General features: G+C 39.1%; 1 protein-coding gene across 4 annotated transcripts in view; it reads left to right on the forward strand.

The window, feature by feature from the left end:
* LPAR1 (lysophosphatidic acid receptor 1) overlaps window positions 1-20,003 on the forward strand; it is a 132,121-nt gene that overhangs the window by 63,291 nt on the left and 48,827 nt on the right. For all 4 annotated transcript variants that reach the window (XM_055302735.1, XM_055302734.1, XM_055302737.1 and 1 more), the window contains exon 3: window positions 12,861-13,608. In XM_055302735.1, the coding sequence (XP_055158710.1) occupies window positions 12,861-13,608 (748 nt within the window). The remainder of the gene's footprint in view (window positions 1-12,860; window positions 13,609-20,003) is intronic.

The raw sequence follows: 20,003 nt of genomic DNA on the forward strand, positions 1-20,003 counted from the left end.
CTAGATAGCTGCCTGATGTCAGAATATTTGCACTTAGTTGGAATGCCTACCAGTCAGCATGGGGAGGTTTGGGAGCCTTAGTGGAGGCCTGGAAAGAAGATCCATTCATCTGGATTCAGCTTTGAGCTCCAACTTTAAGGGCTTTGCACACTCCGGAACTCTATTTAGCATGACCCTAATTGTATTTGATCAGGTGACCAAAGAAATCTGGCAAAAACAGTGCAGGGGAGGACCCAGAAGAATCCCAGCCCTGTGGCTTGTGTTCTGGACTTATCTCTGACATTCTCGATTATATGTGCGTGACCAGTGGGAACTCAGGATTCGGCAGTCATGGTCAGGCAAAGATCCTATTACCTCTGTGGGACACATCAAGGTGGAGGAGACTCAGCTGCTCATCAACCCATTGTCTCATTTGGGATTAACTTGGAAAACTAGGGCAGCACTGTGCTTGCAGATGGGGATTCAATTCTGCGACAGCAGAACACAAAAAGGTGGAAGAAACAAGGTGGTATGATGGGGAATCTGTGAGGATGATAGTTGGTGCTAAACAGAGGATGATGGTTGGAGCTTTTCAGATGATGTATCAGGAATATCTATTCTTAGAATTCTTTTGCATATTTTCCTTAAAATTATTAAAAATAAAGTATTAAATGCTGCTTTTTGGTTACACATCTTATTGCTTTCTCAAAACTAGACACAGAAGAGCAAACTTTTTGTAAGAATGAAAGTATGTAAGTGTAGGTAGTAGAAAATAGCAAAGACTTAAATAGGTAAATAATTCTAGTTTTAAAAACTGAACACCTGAAACTAATATTATCAATTATATCTCAGTAATAAAAAAAGAAACGACTGTTAGGTGAAAGAATTATCCAGAAGAGCAATGTGTAAGTATATGAAAGGTATCAAGCATCTAAGAATAATAATAAAATAGGTGTAAGAGTTTTTTGAGATTATTTATCAAACTTTAGTAGATATTAGATAAGACTTACATAGACATCATGTCAATGCATTGTAAGATCCATTGATTTGATGTCAGTTCCCTACAAACGTATTTTCTAGATTGAATGTGATCACAATAAAAATCTTAATTTTTTTTGGGGGGGGGAACCTCACAAGTTAGTTCTAACACTTAATAAAAAAATGAAAGGTCAAAAATAAATGATTTCATCTTAAAGAAGAACAAGGTGGGAAAAACTGCTCTTCCAGATATCACAATTTATTATAAAGTTATACTGAATTAAAGCAGTAGGGAATTTGTGTAGGGACAGATAAAGCATCAAAAGAAATAGATACCAATCCACACCCATATCACTATAAGAAGAAAAACAAATTTAATTGGAATAAGATAAGAATGGAAACATTCTGCTGTTAGACTACAAAAAAAGGGGCTAATGGAAAAGAATTTTTCATTTTTTTCATGGATGAATGACTTCCTATTTTCATCTGTGAGTTCAAGAAACTTGTGTTTGGAAGGTGCTCGTTGGTTTATGAAGGTCATGCTCTCTGGGTTATTGAATTTAAAAGTTTCAAGAGAACAGATGTTACAGAGACTGAGTAATAAGCACTCCATCCTTAAAAGTGGGTGACATTTTTGTCTCCATTTTATAGATGAGAAAACTGAGGCCTTGAGAGGGGAGTGTGTTAAATAATTGGCATTTGAACTCAGATCTCACCACTTCTAAGGCCTCATAAGCTCAATGGCTGCTACTTATCTATGATGGCACCTTCCATACCCTCCCTATCTCCCAGAAAATAGGAAATTGCAAATGAAGTATCAGCCCATCCATACCCAGGGTTGTTTTTTTTTTTAAGATTTTATTTTTTTATTTATTCATGAGAGACACAGAGAGAGAGGCAGAGACACAGGCAGAGGGAGAAGCAGGCTCCCTGCAGGGAGCCCAATGTGAGACTTGATCCCGGGACTCCAGGATGATGCCCTGAGCCCAAGGCAGATGTCCAACTACTGAGCCACCCAGGCAGGCGTCCCCCAGATTTTATTCTTTATTCATTTCTTGGGCCTGGTGAAGTCTAGCAATAGTGTTTGTTGCTACCCTTCCCCCTCCCTCCTTCTACTCCCTCTTTTATTGATAACACAACCCATTGGTCGTGACTTGGACTCAATTAGCTGTGTGTGTGTGTGTGTGTGTGTGTTAATATGTCAAGCATACAGAAAAGTGTGTAGAGAGTGTTGTAAAACAGTGAAATATCTATTACCCAGTTTTGTAAAATTTGACCATTTCGATGTAATCATTTCAAAATCCTTGGGTCTTTAATGAATGAAACAAATAATTACAGGTAAAGCCGACATCCCGTGTAGTCTTGGCCAGTGTTGGACACCTCCCTCTTGGCTCAGGTTGTAAGTTGATATTTGTCATGTCCCTGCATGTGTTGGTGGATATGTACACGTACGTGGGAATATAGAAACAATATTTAGTATTTCTGCAAGTTTTTAACATTCCCGAGATTGGTGTACTGTGTCACACTGCACAAACTGCTTTAGCCATCAGCCCACAGAAGGTTCTCCTTTGTTCCTTCTAACTGCTGTGCCTTCCTGTTTATGTTGCAGTTTTCCCTTTCTCTACTTGGTGAATATCATCATGATGTTGCTTCTGACATTTCAGTGTCGTAGAAGAGTAGCAATGAAAAGTCTTGCTCATGCCTCCTTGGGCACACGTGTGAGGTTTTTCTAGGGTTAGAATCTCTCCATCCCATGTATGGACGTGTCCGACTTTAGTGGTTTGGGCCAAACTGTTCTTCAAAGCAGTTGTACTCAATTCTCCTCCCACCAAACACCAAATGACCGTCCTCACAAACTCTTGATGTTTTCAGACATGTTAATTTTTGCCAACCTGGTAGAGATAAGTTGTATCTGACTGCAGTTGATATTTAACTCTCTCCAATTCCTTCTAAGGATAATTATCTTTTCATGTGATTATTGGCCATTCAGGTTTCCTCTTCTGTGAATTACCCATCCTTATCTTTGCCTGTTGGATTGTTGGGCTTTTCCTTTTTTGACTTGTAGTAAGTTTTTTGCGTTTCGCTGTAAGCCTTTTTATGTGTGCATTGCCAGAACTTCTTCTAGTCTTCAGCTTTTCTTTTCACTAAGTTCTCTGCAGCACAAAAGTCTCAAATTTCTAATTAGTCATTGTTTTGGCCTTGTTTGGAAAAAAAAATCTATGGGTTATAAATATATGCTATATTTTCTTCTAAAAGTTTTAGAGATTTATTTTTCACATGTCTTTATATTACCTAAAGTTGATTTCTGTGTATGTGGCATAGATAATCAATTTATTTTTTCATATAGATGAACATTTAAGCCATTTTCCCCATTGCTGGGTAAAGCATGTCTCTCATCATGTTTCTGGCTCTCTATTCCTTTGGGCCACTCAAGTATTTCCGTGACAATATCACAATGTCTTAACTACTATGATTTTAAAATAAAATGTGGCATTCTATAGGGCATCTGGTTCTTTGTTCTTCAAGTTATTCTGACTCATTTATACCTCCATATCAATGTTCAGGGAACCTGCCAAAACGCTATGATGAACCCTTTGGGCTTTTTGATTTTATTGCAGTGAATTAATATATTAATATTGGGAATATTGGCATCTTAATATCTTTCTCTACCCCTAAAATATTTTCTCTGTCTGCGTTTTCTTGTAAGCTTTGACTATTTAGACTTAGGAACATTAGAGATTTTGTTCTTGTAAATGAATTGTTCTTAAAATAATGACCTAAAAAATTTTTTTTATTGGTATTTCTGTAGGAACACAGTTGATTCATGTGACTTGATATTTCATCGAGCAGACTTGCTAAACTCTATTCATACAGTCATCTTTGTATTTTCTATGTAACTGATTATCTCATTTGTGAAAAACAATACGTTTTTTCTTTTCCAATTCTTTTTGTTTTTTGTTTTTGTGTTTTTGTTTTTCTTACTGTTTGGCCATCACCACCAGTGCATGCCAAAAAATTGGCAATTTGTTTCATTTCTGTTTTAAAAGGAAATACTTCCATCAACAATGACACTTGCTGTCAATCTTTTAGTAAGTTAAAGAAGCTCTCTTCAAAATCTAGATTGCCAAATCAACGTGAAAGGACACTACAATTTGCCAAACAGTTTTCATGTCTGTTGAGATGATCATTGGCCTTTTTTCTTTCCTTGAATTTGTTTGTGTGGTGAGTTATATTAATAGATATTTAAGTGTTAGATCATCTTTGCATTCTGAATTAAACCCTATTTAGTCTTACTATATAAAATTATATTTGTAGATTCCATAAGTGTTCCAATATAATTATAATATGTAAATATATAAATGTATAATATATTATGGATATGTAATATATTCAGGAGCTCTTGTTTATATTCCTAAAAAAATCGGCTATTAATTTCTTTTGTTCTTAATTTCCTTGTTTGTTCTTGTAATATAATTATGTTGCCTTCAAACAAAGATAACCAAATAAACTTTGAAAATATAAAACCGAAGGAGTAGGGGTGCCTACCTGGCTCATTTGGTTAAGCGTCCACCCCTTGGTTTCTGCTCAGGTCATGATCTTGGGGTCATGAGATCGAGCCCCGCATCTGATGCCATGCTCAGCACCGAGTCTGCTCGAGATTCTTTCTCTCCCTCTGTCTCTCCTGCCTGCAGGTACACATATTCTCTCTCCCTCTCAAGTTTCTGAAAAACAAAACAGTAATATCAAGTAATTTTAGGGAGGTTTGGAAACAAATGGAAGGTACAGTGCTGAGGATCAGTAGCATTTAAGAGGAGAGCGGAGACATTGGAGTGAAAGCTTGCATCAAGGAAAGAGAGTCACCCTGAGGCTTCACGTCAAGTATGCATGTTAAATCTCACATTCTGGTAATCATTGATATCCCTGGGGCTGCTCCTGCTGCCAACTGTTCTGCTGGTTCTCACCTGCGGTATTTGGTGTGCCCTTATTCTTTCAGGCGGTGAGTTTGTGTTTGGTTGGGGCTGCACAGAGGTCCAGCTCTCTGGAGAGGTCTGCTGCTCCTTAGTGCTAGGCAACGTGGAGCAGGAAATGGATGCAGATATCACAGGCTCAGGACCATGGTTTGTGGTCATTCCCCTTCTGTGGCTTCACAGACTTGACAGGTAGTTGAACTTCAGATTGCAACTGTATATGATTTATAGGCTTGGGGTCATGACTCCGAAGGGAGACTTTTATCTGTTTCCTAGCCTGGAGCCTAAGCTGAGACAGACTTCCTTGTTTTCCCTAGGGCAACTGGATAGATTTTTTTTTTTTCTCTTGGTCTCCTCTTTTACTAATAAGGAGATCTTCAAGACTTCTAGATTGTTCTCAGCTCTAGCCCACTGCCCCCATCAAGGCTCAGAGCTCCTCTTCTTCCCAGTAATATTTAATGCCCTGTCCCCATAATCTAACAGTGTGCCTCCAGGCCAGCCCATTGCCTTGGCTTGGGGTTCCCTTTTAACTCAAGAATGCATTGAGAAGAGGATTACATTTTCTCATAACCTCTTCATCCTTTTAGTGACTTTTTTTTCTTTTTCATTCCTTCCTCTTAGGACCAACTCAAAATTTTCTCTTTGGAAATTTGATAAATATGACGTTGCCCAGTTTATCTCTGCTCCTTGCCAGGGGCTGTAGCAGCTACAAAGTATTTTCACAGGTGTGCAGTTTGCTTTTCATAGTTTCTCTTTACATGTGTCTACATCCTATTCACATACATTGTTACTGTATAAGAAGTAGCATTTTGTGTCCCTTTTCAGGTGAACTTTCGAAAATATTGTTGCCTATTCTCCACGTATGGTTAGATGTCTAGCTTTTAGGGGCACCTTGGTGGCTCAGTCAGTTAAGCATCTGTCTCTTGATTTTGGCTCAGGTCATGATCTCAGGGTCGGGAGATGGAGTTCTGTGTCAGGCTCTGCTCTGAGCATGGAACCTGTTGAAGATTCTATCTCTCTCACTCTCTGTCCCTTCCTCCCTCCCTCTCTGCCCCTTCCCCTCTCCCCCCAAAAAGAATACTAGCTTTCAAACATTTGTAGTTTCTATCAGCATTGTGACCCATTTTCTAGTTCTAGCAGCAGATCATTTCAGTTTTTTTGTTTCTCATTTAAGGCTCTAAATGGGATAAGAACTATTTTTTTTCTCAATAGAGACTTGTGGCATTGAATTCTGTGTTCCTTTTTTTTTTTTTTTTTTTTTTTGGGAAGGGGGAAGAAATGTGGAGAAGGTCTGATTATTTAAGTTGAGGAGCTTGATTTCCAGGGGCCTTAACATTCATACCTTACCTCGCAAATAAGAAAATCACCATCCCGAGCAGATAGGGGGCCTTACCTGAAGACCAATTATCTGTCCCCAGCACCAGAATCAGGAAGACACATTCACTCCATTGTTGGACTTTAGCAGAAGTGGGATAACTACACTTGATTTATATCATATTACTGGTCCTTTATCCAGCAGAGAGTAAAATCTCTCTTTTAGAATGTCAGCTGCGTACACATTTACTTTTTTAAAAAAATCTAGTTACTAAATCACAAAGCTTTAATTACCAGGCTGTGAGCTTTTGCCAAGTGTTCTCTCTTCCACCTGGCCAGTGAATTATATTATTGTCTTTCAGGAGATCAAAACTCACAGCAGGTAGACTGTGAGAGGATCTGCAGCAGGCACCAGGGGTATCATTTTGGGAGCCCTCCGAGATGTGTAGTGCGATGCCCTCCCCTACCTGGCATTCCGTAAATTGTGAATGCACAAATAAATGAAGTGCATAGTGAAGATGAACACCGTATGTGCCTCTTTAGAGTTCAGGTTTGGTGGAATTGTTATGACTTCTCCCGAGATCACATGATGGGTGAGGTAAACTTCGCAGATTGGGAACATCTGCTCTGCAGAGCAGCCAAGAGGCCTCCTCCCTCCGCCCCATCATCCTGAGATGTAATTGGTGGATGTGAAAAGGGCATGCGTGTGGACCTCTCTTTTTAGCATCGAGGACAATATTTTTGGAATAATCCTGTTTTATTTACATCTTTGTTCCTCGGGCAGTGCGGAATTCTGGAACTTCTTTTATTACAGAGAAATTTCAAAATACAGTGATTTGGATTTTAAGCATAACAAACCTCTAAAAAGTGTTGAGTTTTGTCTGATTACATGTTTGTTTTCCCCAGATTTCTTATGATGAATATGATAATTATTCGATGAGGTGGTTTTTAAAAATTTTTGAGAAGTATTGTTGTAACTGAAGTAATGTGTCTTGATTCTTGAGTAATAAGAGAAAATGAACATTTATATACTTCTCATTTCAAGATCTTGTTGATAAGGTGATTTTAATTCCATTAAGTTATTTTTATAAGTATACTGTCAAGAATAATTTTTGATATTTGCTTTAAGTTTTAGAACCATATGAAGAGCGGTTACTTAGATGTCTATATTTTGGGGGTTTTGATGTTTGTTGCCACTGTTTTTGCTCTATTGTTTTGTTTTAAAGGTTTTATTTATTCATGAGAGACAGAGAGAGAGAGGCAGAGACACAGGCAGTGGGAGAAGCAGGCTCCATGCAGGGAGCCTGATGCGGGATTGGATCCTGGGACCCTGGGATCACACCCTGAGCTGAAGGCAGATGCTCAACCACTGAGCCACCCAGGCGTCCCTTTAATGGAGATTTTGATTGCTTGTGTTCTGTCCTTTGGAATTCTATAGCAGGGGCTTGGTGATATCCTGTGTTGTCTCTCTTTCTCTAGATATTTGATTTGTTTGCTTTTTGTTTGTTTGTTTTTTTTTAATATGTAAAGAATTTTTATCTTCACCCTTGAGATTCCAAAATCTAACCAAGCTATATACCTAAAATTTAGGTAAAATTTTAATTTTAATTAACTCTGTTTTGTAATTTATATAAACGCAAGCCAGTAATCTGAGATCCTTCTTCTTAAGCAGTAACTTACGTTTCAAGAAGCTTTGTCCTAATCTTTCTTGGTTTCCTAGATGTTTCCATCTCTGTGCATCCTTTCCTTTTATCCTTCTCATCTCTGACCTCTTCTGAGTGCTGGGTGAATTTCTTCAGTATGTCTTAGACTTGCCATTTCAACTTTCTGGAATTTTTGCACTTTATTTCATTGCTTAAATTGCTATGTTTAAGTCAGAAGTTGTATTTTTATCTCTTTGGTGGGCACAAGAGTGGTTTTTCAAAGATGTTCATTACTTAACCTCCAGGACCTATGAATATGCTGCTCTACTGGGCAAGGTATGAGTCAGTTAAGGATTTTGACGTGAGGAGATTATCCTGTGTTATCCAGGTGGGCTCAGGTGTAATCACAAGTGTCCCTAAATGTGGAAATGGGGGCAGTAGGCAGGAAGGATCAGTATTAGAATGATGCAATATGAGGAAGACATGATTGGCTATTGCCAGCTTTAAGGATGGAAGGGGCCCATGAACCAAGGAATGTGGACAGTCTCTAGAAATTGAAAAACACAAGAAAAATTCACCCTAGAACCTTTGGAAAGGAACACAACTCTGCTAACACCTTGATTTTAGCTCAGTGAGAGACCCCTTGTGAACTTCTCACCTCCAGGACAAAAAAAATTAATAAACTTATGTTTAAGCTGTGTAGTAATTTGCTACAGTAGCGTTAGGAAACTATTACAATCTCCATGTAGCTTTTACTGGCTATTTTTTGTTTGTTTATGATGGCTTTTTCTATTTTCACTGCTTGTACCCTAACAATGTACATTTGAAAATACAAATCAGAAATATCCTATAATTTAATCTTTTTCTTTTTACCTTATTCCCCTCTATCCCCCCCCCCCAATAAATCTGCTCAAGGGGAGGTGTTTTCCTGTTCTTCAGAATGGTCCTCTCCTTTTGAGGTTGCATGTTTGTCTTATTGTATTCGATCTTTTTTTTTTTTTCTGTTGCTGTATCCTTATAGGCAAGACTGTCTGAATGTGTTATAGTCCATCAGAGTTGAGTTAGAGTCTCCCAGAGCTTGATTGGGGTTTCTGCCTAAGGCCCTTGGGGCCTGAAGAAGTGAGGAAAGGGTAGTTGGCAGCTCTGCCTGGGTCTCCTTCACTTATATTCCAGGCCTGCTGCTTTTAGCAGATAAAAAGAGAGGAGATTTTATTCTTCTTTCAGTTCAGTCCTGTTAACGCTCAATCTAGCTGACATCCCTCTGACTTTTTCTCAGGCATATCCTACCCTTGCTGTTTTCACTCGGGTCATATTTCGTGCTGTCTCAGTATTGCGCTGGCAATTTTTATGAAGTATAACGTCCTTACCCAGAATTCTCTTAGTTTAGAATTTTAAATGAGATTAACCTTATGTACAATTTAGCTCAATTTTCTCATTTCACAGATGACAAAACTGGAGTTCAGACAATCATGTGAGTTAGGTCATTAAATGTGGCATGGTGTTTACTATTCAGGTTTTTGAGAGATAAGAGATGGCAGAGGGCTTGGACACCTGCCACTTGCTGATGCAATATATGGGATACCACCAGGGAATATCCATCAGTTTTCTTCTTCTTGGTATATTGTGGCTTCAAAAGACCATTTACCCTTTTATGTTTTCACCCTTGACTGGTTAGTTTTTCTTTGTTGGTAAAAGTGAAGAAGCTGCACATGCCATCTCTTAACTTTGTTAGCAGTTGATGTTTGGAAGTTGGAATGCTGTGAAAAACTATGTGCTTGGTATTTGATTTAAAGATATACTTGCTCAGAGAAAGTAAATGGCTATAGGGACTAAAAGAAAGAAGAGAGTTTTACATTTATAGGTAATACATTTTTTTGGGTATATTGTATGTATATCCTTTGGAGAAAGGAAACTTGTAAAGTCTAAACATTTCTGGAAATTAATTTATTAATGTAGCCAATATATAGTAAGCATCTAATCTAACCATTGGATGCTATACAACAACGAACAAGAAAGTCATACTCTCTGTTCTCATAGGAAGTGTTAATTGAGCAATTATTATGCAGTGTGCTAAGTGTTGTTGTGGGATAATTGTAGTAGAAGACACCTTGCTTAGACTTGAGAATATCTATGAAACTGACTATAAAGAATAACCTTTCAACTGCATGAAGAATGAGAATAGGGGAGCCAGGTGAAAATTGAGGGAAGGTTGTTCTAGGCCAGTGGGACTCAACGTGTGGTCTTTGGACCAGCAGCATCAGTGTCACGTGGATCCCCATCTTACATCCCCTGAACCAGAAGCTTTCAGGATGTGGCCAGAAATCCGTGTTTTAGAAACCCTTCAAGTGATCCTGGTAGAGGAAACCACTGTTCTGAGAACCAGAGATGAGGGAGAGCACAACACGTTGTGTAGGGCTGAAGCGGAGAGTTGGGAGTCATTAAGAGTTTGAGGTGAGGCTGGAGGGCAGGTGAGGCCTGATAAAGTGGTTGAAGAGTATAGATTTTTATCTTAAGTGCACTTGTAAGCCATTGAAGCATTTTCAGTAGAATAGCTTGGTCAACTTTGTCTTTTGGAAAGATTGCTGGAGAGAGGAGCTTGGTGCTGGGTAGAAAGAACACTTAAGAAACCACCATAGTAATAATTCTGGTGGCCATGAAGGTGGAATAAAGTAGACCAGTTGAGTAGATGCTTAGCAAGGAGAGTATGGGAAAACCAGACCCCTTGTGCTCCAGAAGTCCTGAAGTTGAGGTTAGACATCATGAATTTAGCCTTGGTGTCAGTGTGGAATTGGCAACAAACTGCATTCATCCAAAACTGGTGTTATTCTAAGAAACTGTCATGGAAGTACAGTGGGACAAGTAGACGAAAAGAGGAAGGTGCCCTCTTCCTTATCTGAAGTCAAAAAATTCAATGTCTGAAAACTGAAGATTTTTTCATATTTCACTTAGTGGCAAAACCAGTGCAGAATGTATTTATGAGATTCAGTGTATATATGAATATATTTTGCTAAAGAAAATGTGTATGATTATAGAACAAGGCTCCAAATTTTGATGGAGATATTACATTTTCCAAGGATTATCTACTGTGTAACTGTTCTTAAGGCCAGAAAAAAATTGAATTCTGAAGGATCTGACCTCAGAATCTTCGAGAGAATGTGTTCCTGTATTAGAAAGAGGTTGAACCAAAAACTATGAAATCTAAGCTATATAAGGAAAAAGGGGAAGATGAGGAGAGCACTCCAGTGGGGGAAAAGTGGGATGCTTATGGAAATAGGTGATTTCAAAGAACTGATGTACTGGGGATCAAATGAGAAAATTGGAGAAATGGGAAGTGTGGTGAGTAATTAAAATGTCTCACTTATTTCCAAGGATGACAGTTCTGAGTGGTTACGAAGTTCAGGGTGTGACCACGGGAGTGGGCAGCTGAGTTGTAATGGAATAGAAGGTCATTAGAAATGAGGTCAAGAAACTGAGAGGCAAGAAAATTAGATGACTGGCAAGATTTGGGGTGGAATGGGATGCAACAACCCAGGTTCTCAGATCTCCAAAGAATGAGACTTTTTGGAAGGTACAAAAGATACCAAGATGTGTAAGACAAGGTCTTCACTCTTTTCTTGGGCCATGATCTCCTTAAGGAACAGACAGCTGATAAATAATGATGCTCATGGTAAGTGTAATGATAAAAACATAATCCAAAAGCTCTTAGAGTCTAAATGAGGAGAGACTAGATGTCTGGACAAGTCAGGAGACTAACCATTTAATAAGCATTTCACACTGTTTGGGAAGGTTCAGTGTTTGATAAACATTTACATACAACCTATGGATATTCAATAGAACATTTGATCAAAAATAGTGATTAAAACTTAGATTTGCTAAGTCATCGATTTAAACATACAAGATAAAAAGAAAAAGGATCTGAGCAGTCTTAAATTTCTGATTTAGGAGTCTCTCAGACACTCAGGGCTTTGGGAAAAGTGATTTTATTTTATTCTCTTTGATGTGAAATTTTCTCATTTCTTCTATATATTTTTATTTCCTCATTTTATTTTAAAGAGTTTTATTGAGCACCTATATTCTGTTGTAAACTTGCTCAGTCCTTTTTGGACTCAAGTGAGTATAATTAATAAATGAGTATATCCTAATTGATGCTGAAAAATAAGAAAACACATAATAAAACATTATCACTTCACATTCTAGCAAAACTTGAAGTACACTTCACTTTTTTTGTAGAGCAGTGCCAAAGTGTCCACTGCTCTTCGGAGGTTACATTAGGTAACGTATTTCTTATGTCCTCCAAAGAGAAAAAAGTTCTCAAACGTCATAGGTGGGTTAACAAATGCTATTCTGGGGATAAGGAGTCATGGGGGTAGACAGTGCTGACCACAGGAATGTCGAACAGCAAATGCTGGCTTTGGGCAAAGAAGCTTTGATGCATAGTGACCTCTTTGAAATGTTGGTACTGATGGTCCTTGTGGGGATTTGCACTACAAACTGTCACAGATCGAACATACTATGTGAGAACAGAAATGCAGAATAATGGAGCAATAATACCCCATCCATAAACCAACTGTGTTTACGGATTCCCTAAATAACAGGTCAAATTAGGTATCACTATGGTAAATATTCCAATTGCAATTCTCTGCAAAATTTTCATCTGTCTCATGTATTTTAAGCAAGATTTCTGGGCCATGTGGCTTTTCTAGTAGACCTCAGTGACATGCAACCACCAAGCACAGACCTTGTCATTTGTTTAACTCCAACTGTCTTTAATCTTGAGGACAGTAATACAGTGTAAAGCCTTGGGGTTTCAACATAATAATAGAATGTTATGCAGGATCAGATTTTCAGATTCTTTGCTTTTTTTTTTTTTTTTTTTTTTTTTTTTTTTTTTTGCCACATTTACCATACTATACATCTTTAAATTTGGATCTGTGGGTTTCTTTTCTTTCTTTTTCATCTTTCTTCCTTTCTCTTTTAGTTCACAGCCATGAATGAACCACAGTGCTTCTACAATGAGTCCATTGCCTTCTTTTATAACCGGAGTGGAAAGTATCTTGCCACAGAATGGAACACAGTGAGCAAGCTGGTGATGGGACTTGGAATCACTGTCTGTATCTTCATCATGTTGGCCAACCTACTGGTCATGGTAGCAATCTATGTCAACCGCCGCTTCCATTTTCCTATTTATTACTTAATGGCTAATCTGGCTGCTGCAGACTTCTTTGCTGGGTTGGCTTACTTCTACCTAATGTTCAACACAGGACCCAACACTCGGAGGCTGACTGTCAGCACGTGGCTCCTCCGCCAGGGCCTCATTGACACCAGCTTGACGGCATCTGTGGCCAACTTACTGGCTATTGCAATCGAGAGGCACATTACAGTTTTCCGCATGCAGCTCCACACACGGATGAGCAACCGGCGGGTGGTGGTGGTGATTGTGGTCATCTGGACTATGGCCATCGTTATGGGTGCTATACCCAGTGTGGGCTGGAACTGCATCTGTGATATCGAAAATTGTTCCAACATGGCACCCCTCTACAGTGACTCTTACTTAGTCTTCTGGGCCATTTTCAACTTGGTGACCTTTGTCGTAATGGTGGTTCTCTATGCTCATATTTTTGGCTATGTTCGCCAGAGGACTATGAGGATGTCTCGGCATAGTTCTGGACCCCGGCGGAATCGGGATACCATGATGAGTCTTCTGAAGACTGTGGTCATTGTGCTTGGTAAGTTTTGTCTTGACTGTTAACTTACTTTATGGGTTATCAGTGTCTTCATATAAACCATATTCATTTATGATATGAATCGGTGGTAGACAACCGATGAACATGCAGAAATTACAAGGGCTTGAGGCACTTCATAACAAATGTCTGTGAAGAAGTCAGCATGCAAGTCTTCCTACCATCATAGATTGGTTTTGGAGAAATGTCTCAGTGATGTACTATAAAGGATGATGATGTGAAAGAGGTCATTAATGAATTTAGCTATCAAGTATCAAAAATACCAGCTTTCAAAAGGTTTCCTTACAGCCCAAATTGTGTTACTTTTGCCTTAGAAATCTTCATTACAGATTTTCAGATAGTAAGTGCTTTTATATAATATGAATGTTTTCATGTATAGTTATTTTTATGAGACTGTTTCTAAATAAGTTATCTTTCACATTCTGTAGTTGTTACTACGTACATGAAGGTAATAGTACCATGGTTTTATATAGATTTGCTGTGCAAAATGGATTGGAATTAATAGAATTCTATGAATATCTTTATGGAAACTTATATTTTCATTAATTTTATGTTTTTAGTGGTGGAAATTCATATTTTAAGGTGAAGAGCAAGATTTTTTTTTTCAAGATTTTATTTTATATACACTCAGATAACTTTTGCCTTTGTTATTTTTCTTAGAGGTGAACCCATGGTAATAATCAGGGGAAGATATTTATTCATTTATGTACCCAGAAAATAGTTCTGAGCATCTAATACATTCCAGGCCTTCTGCTGACTCCTGGTGAGGTACCCAAGAAGAGGACAGGCACAGAACATTTCTTTTTGAGCTTAGAGTTCCTGTTTTAAAAGTTCACCCAGGGTGGGTACCTGGATAGTATAGTTGGTGAAGCATCTGACTCTTGGTTTCAGCTTGGGTGTGATTTTTGGGGGCATTAGATGGAGCCCCGTGTTGGGTTCCATGCTTAGTGTGGAGTCTGCTTGGGACTCTCTCTGTCCCTCCCCCCATCCCACTCCACCACCCCCGTGCACTCATGGTCTCTCTCACTCTCTCTTTGTATCCCAAATAATAAATAATCTTTTAAAAAAATAAAAGTTCACCCAGTGAAAATTTGTTAAAATAATTACCGTATTTAATTACATTTTCTCTGTAGACTACATTCGGACTAGTGTTTGATCACAATTTAAAAATATTTTAAAAAATCTTTAGCATTTCACCTTTTTCCCAGGGAAATTCAGTGGAAAGTTCCTCTAATGCTCCTTGCATCAGTTTGTAGAGTAGTGTTGAATGAATGTAACCTGGATTGTGTGGTTCCTCAGAAACTCTGGGACTTAGATTAATCTGAGTCACTGGAAAGAGAGGCCTAATTATGGCTAAATAAGCTAACATTCTGGTTGATACATCAGTCTCATCCATTTTGGCTAGATTGAATGCATCAAAGAGATCATACCTGAGTACCCTGCTTGTGACCCTGTGGTAGGCCTGTAAGAGTAAAAACAGAACCTTGAAATTGCTGTACAACGGAAGCCCTGTCTTACTTTACCATGAATGTTATGTTTGTGTGAAATTAAATAATGTGAGTTATTTTACTTATGCATTGACTGAAATATTCGCTTATTTAGTGATGTTCTGAATGTTGGTTAAAACTTGTCTGATGGTTGCACCTTCTATTATTATCTCAAGTGCTGCTTACAGTTCATAGAAACACCAGTAAAGAATGACTGCTGACCTTGGGCCATGAACCTTATAAGTTCTTGTTTTAATTTTGCCCTTTGTATAATGCCTAGCACATTCTGGTATGTAATGAGCTTTAGTAATCTTTATAAAATTAACTTTTGTGCCTCATTGGATATTTTACAGGTTAAATGAAAATTATTTTGAGGGTTTATGGGGCAACAGTTTCAGGGTAGATCTGCCCTTCAGAGCCCCTTCCACCCCACCATGCCAACCCCAAATGTGAAAATAACAGAAATAATGTTGCCCTCTGAGGTTTAAACTAGTAGCCTCTGTAAAGACTGAATATGGGTAACTATCTCTGGAATAAGTAACATTATTTCTCTATGTGTGTGATGGAAGAACTTTTAGAACATGGAAAACTGCAATCAGAATAATAGGTGAAGAAATTTGGTGAAGCAAGATGTGTGTGTGTGTGTGTGTGTGATTGGAATAGGGGAAGGAGAAATAAAATAAGTGGATTGTAGTCTTCTTGAGAAAAGCAGCAAGAATGGGAGAATGGGTGAGGTGAGGGCATGGGTGGTTGGAAAGCTTAGAATAGGGAATTCACATACCATCCATGTATTCCTCTGCTGGAATCTTGGGTAGTCATAACTATTGCATGAAAGCCGTGACTTGGTCTTAGAGAAGCAAATGCAGTCTACTTGAAACTCTTCTTGCTGTAAGTTAGTTTATTGACAGTCAAGTTTTGTGGGTGCACATCTGGTTTTTAACATTGTCCTTTTCTGCCAGACTTTGTGGAGGCAGGCAGGGGCTGTAGCGACTTGTTGTCTGTTTGGTCCACATTGCCTGTCCTGGTATCTGGCACAAAGTAGGTGCTGATTGAGTAACTGTTGAGTGAATGAGTGATACCAAACCAAGCCATTGAGCCTTCAAAACTGGGGAGCAGATAGAGCCACAGTGAATTCACTAAGTTAATGCCACTGTGTTGAGCTCTGTGGCTGAAGCCACACCTACCTACACTCCTATCACGTTATGGACCTTCTGATCAAATACAACAGTTTTGGGAAATGCCTCAATAATATGTTTGTTTTACTTTCATTTACTGTGGGGGTGATTAAGGTTTAATTAATTTTGTTAAAAACCTCCAGTTTCCATTTTGCCATGTCAGAATGACCTCTGTGCTCAGACCTGTTCAGTTCCCATGATCAGCAAACGATATGCTGGTCAACAAGTCAGACTCCTAGGAGCCAACGTAACGACATCTTTGAGATTTCTCATGGCAATACCCATAGCCATTTCTCAGCACAAGGTTGTCTGTAAGCTACTTTTGAGTTGAGTCCTGGATCTTAATATTTTTATTTGTCAAATACTTATATGGCACTAATCATGTCCCCAGCACTACTCTACCTGAAAAATCAGTATTTGTAAATACTATTACCAATACCCTACGGAGTAGGTATCTACTCATTACCTACTAATGGTACCTAATTATCAGTTTATTTTCATTTTCCAGAGGTGAAACCTGAGGAACAGAGAGATTAGGTAACTTGCCCAAGGTCACACAGCTAGTTAAGGACAGGAGCTAGAAAATACACTTCAGGCCCTCTGGTTCCAGAGCCCATGTGTTTTGGTGGTTTTCTGGGGTTGTTTTTGTTTTGTTCTGTTACCTCGGGTGCAATCCTGCCTCTCCATAATAAAAACAACTACCAGCATAAACTGTATTTTGTTGAAAAGTTCCAACAGCTCTGGTATTTAATTGAAACATTGTGATCCCATTTGTTGCCACTGATACAGCCTAGCTGCCTGTGCCTTGTTTCCTGTGATGAAGAAATCTCCAAGGGAACATTCTTTTCCTCCTTTTCCTTCATTTCACTAGCCCCTTTCCACTGCTCGGTGTTGGGAGTACCAGTCACCGAGCGCTTCTGATTGATGGAGTGCTTTGCTTAAGGTGTAGTTAACTTGAGAGTTAGAGGTTCCAACAAGAAGCCCTGTCATCCTTCCCTGGGCTTGAGCTCTCCTTACTTGACATTTTGCCAAGAATTCCTTTTGAGTGCGTCCCATAGTTGAATCAGTGGCGGTCAAGAAGTTCTTCCTTATTTGACCACAGTCTATCTTGAGTTTTAAGTCTACGCCTTTCATGCTGTATGCCTCGTGTTGACACTTGTGTTGGGGACAATTAGAAAAGCAAAGTGAATAATATTTACTGTGTGGAGGCCTTTGCATCTTAGTCCTGGGAGAAAGTAAGGGACAGAAAGCAAAATAAATCCAGATGGGGCTTATCTCTTTGGGGAACAAGGAGGAGTCATGGTTTTTCTAATTCCATTTGCTCTGGTTGGAAGTGATCACCTCTGAAGCCAGATTACTACTTATTACCTGTGTCCCCTGTGCCAGGGTCAATACTTGACGCCACTCTTCATGCACCGTATTACACCAAGGAAAGTTGTATTTCCCCTGTTTTATACTGAGAGAACAGGGTTAATATGGGGCAAGGAACTTGTTCAAGATCACTCATTTTGTAAGTGGCAGAGGTGGAACTGAGCTGTAAGGCGGCTGCAGACCATGACCTACCATCATAGGACGCTGGCTCTCCACACACCATACAAGAAACTGTTACTGGTGATAATAATAGTGATGGTGGCCAGATGAGTAGAAGCCCATTGTTTTTCACTCCGATGGAAGATAATTCAGCTAATATCCCATTAGCAAATCTTTATATACTTCTCAATTTAGTTCAACAAACACATCAAATACTTATATGGCACTAATTATATATGCTAAGGGATAAAAAGACAAAGATGGTAAACTCCATCTTACAGAGCTCAGGGTGTTGTAGAGGAGAGAAAGAGCTATGGAAACAGTTGGGTTCATGTGCCAGGAGAGATATGGGCAGAGTGATCCCAGGTGGAGGGCAGGGAGGCCTCCCAGAGAAGGCAATACCGAGCTGACGTCTTGATACATGTGGAGGAGCTCACCATTCTGTAGGATGGGGGTGGAGAAGCTAAGCAATAGCGGGAGCAGCGCGCCTCACCTTTGGGGAACTGGAATAGGCAGGTGTGATTAGCATATGGTGGCGATGCTGGAGAGTTTTGACTGGAGGGTCAAAGCCTTCCTAATATACCTAATATACCAAAGCCTAATACTTAGGCTTCTGCCTGTAGGTGATCAAAGGTGTGAGGGATTCCCCCCAGATAAAGAACACCAACTCCTTATAGGAGTTACCCTATAATTTATCATTCAAAATAAGATGCTTTGGTAGTGAAAACAGGCACAGGAGCAACAGGCAGCAACCAAGTCTGGTCAATGCAGGATGTGTGGTCATCTACTTCTAGATTCTGCTTTTTGTTGGTTTGTTTATATTCTTTTTACATTTTCTTTTGGATTTCCAAAAGCACATTTCAAGATGGTATTTGATCCATTATATAGATGATAACTTCTCTTTTTGTTTTTGTTTTGTTTTAAAGCAAGGGTCTGTCCAGGTTTAGAATTTTAGAGCCAAAAGAGTCCTTGTACATGACAACTAGAACCAAAAAAATTACACCATTCAACATTCTCCTTACAAAGAAAGGGACTGAAACTCCCACACTCATTGAGAAATTTAGATCTGAGTTATCTGGTGGCCCAAGCCAAGGCCATCAGAGTCATCTGGTGGCCCAAGTCGCGTTTGCTGACTTCCAGAAAGGGTCTGTTCTTCCTGTATATGTCTCCATCCTGTTCATTCTCATCCACAATTTCCACCATTTTCTTCCTTTTGAACATCAGCATGTATTTATGTGATTAGCCTGGATAGGTGTAAACATTGTGGCTGTAAAGGTACCTTGGCACCCACAGAAGGGGCCACCTTGAATTTGGCCTCAACTATAACCACCTGGTAACCTCTGTCATGAACTTTGACAAAAGTCATTGGAAATTGAATTACTTGCACAGTATGTAGTTTTTTTTCATAGTATATAATTTTTACACATATTAGCATCCTGTCTGCTTTCTTATCAGTAATTGTATTATTTTCTCATTTGTCTTTGTGTTTTTATCAAGTTAATTTTACCAATAGGGTGAGTGTGTGTGTGTGTGTGTGTGTGTGTTTTCTCAATTAATATTCATCAAGGTAAATGCCTCTGGGATCTATTCTGACTCAGCCATTAACCATCTGGGTGATTCTAGGCAAGTTACTTTCTCTATGCATTCATTTCTCTGTACTTTCATCTGTAGGAGGCTAATATGATTTCCAAGATTACAGTTCTGCTGATTACTCTGTATAAATAAAATGATAAGGACATAACCATCATGGGTCAACCATGTAGAATTTTCTAGTAGAAAACATAGAAATGGAATAATAACAAGGGCTTATGAGCTCTCTCCATATCAGCTTCTTTAATGACTAGCTTTAGATATATATTCCCCACTAAAGGGAGTGGCACATTTATAGAAGATAATCTCAAATAAATTGTTTTGCTTTATTTTCCCATAGAGAGCTCAGTGACAGGAAGAGAAGGCTTCCCCACTGTTGGAAAAAAAAGGAGTGGATACAAGAGGCTCTTATTCCCTGGCCACTGGTGACCAGCTGCACATCCTGTTGCTCTGTGGAGGAACCAGAGCCACCCCAAGTCTCCTAAGGTCCCTGTGGCATCCCTGTTAAGACCTCTTTGAGGTGGAACCTAAGAGAATATTCATGAGAGCCCCGATTGTCTGGCCAGCCATGAGGTTGGCTTGGCACCATGGGTGTGGT

This window comes from Nyctereutes procyonoides, unplaced genomic scaffold (assembly GCF_905146905.1).
Source record: "Nyctereutes procyonoides isolate TBG_1078 unplaced genomic scaffold, NYPRO_anot_genome, whole genome shotgun sequence".
In the NCBI taxonomy this organism is placed as follows: Eukaryota; Metazoa; Chordata; class Mammalia; order Carnivora; family Canidae; genus Nyctereutes; species Nyctereutes procyonoides.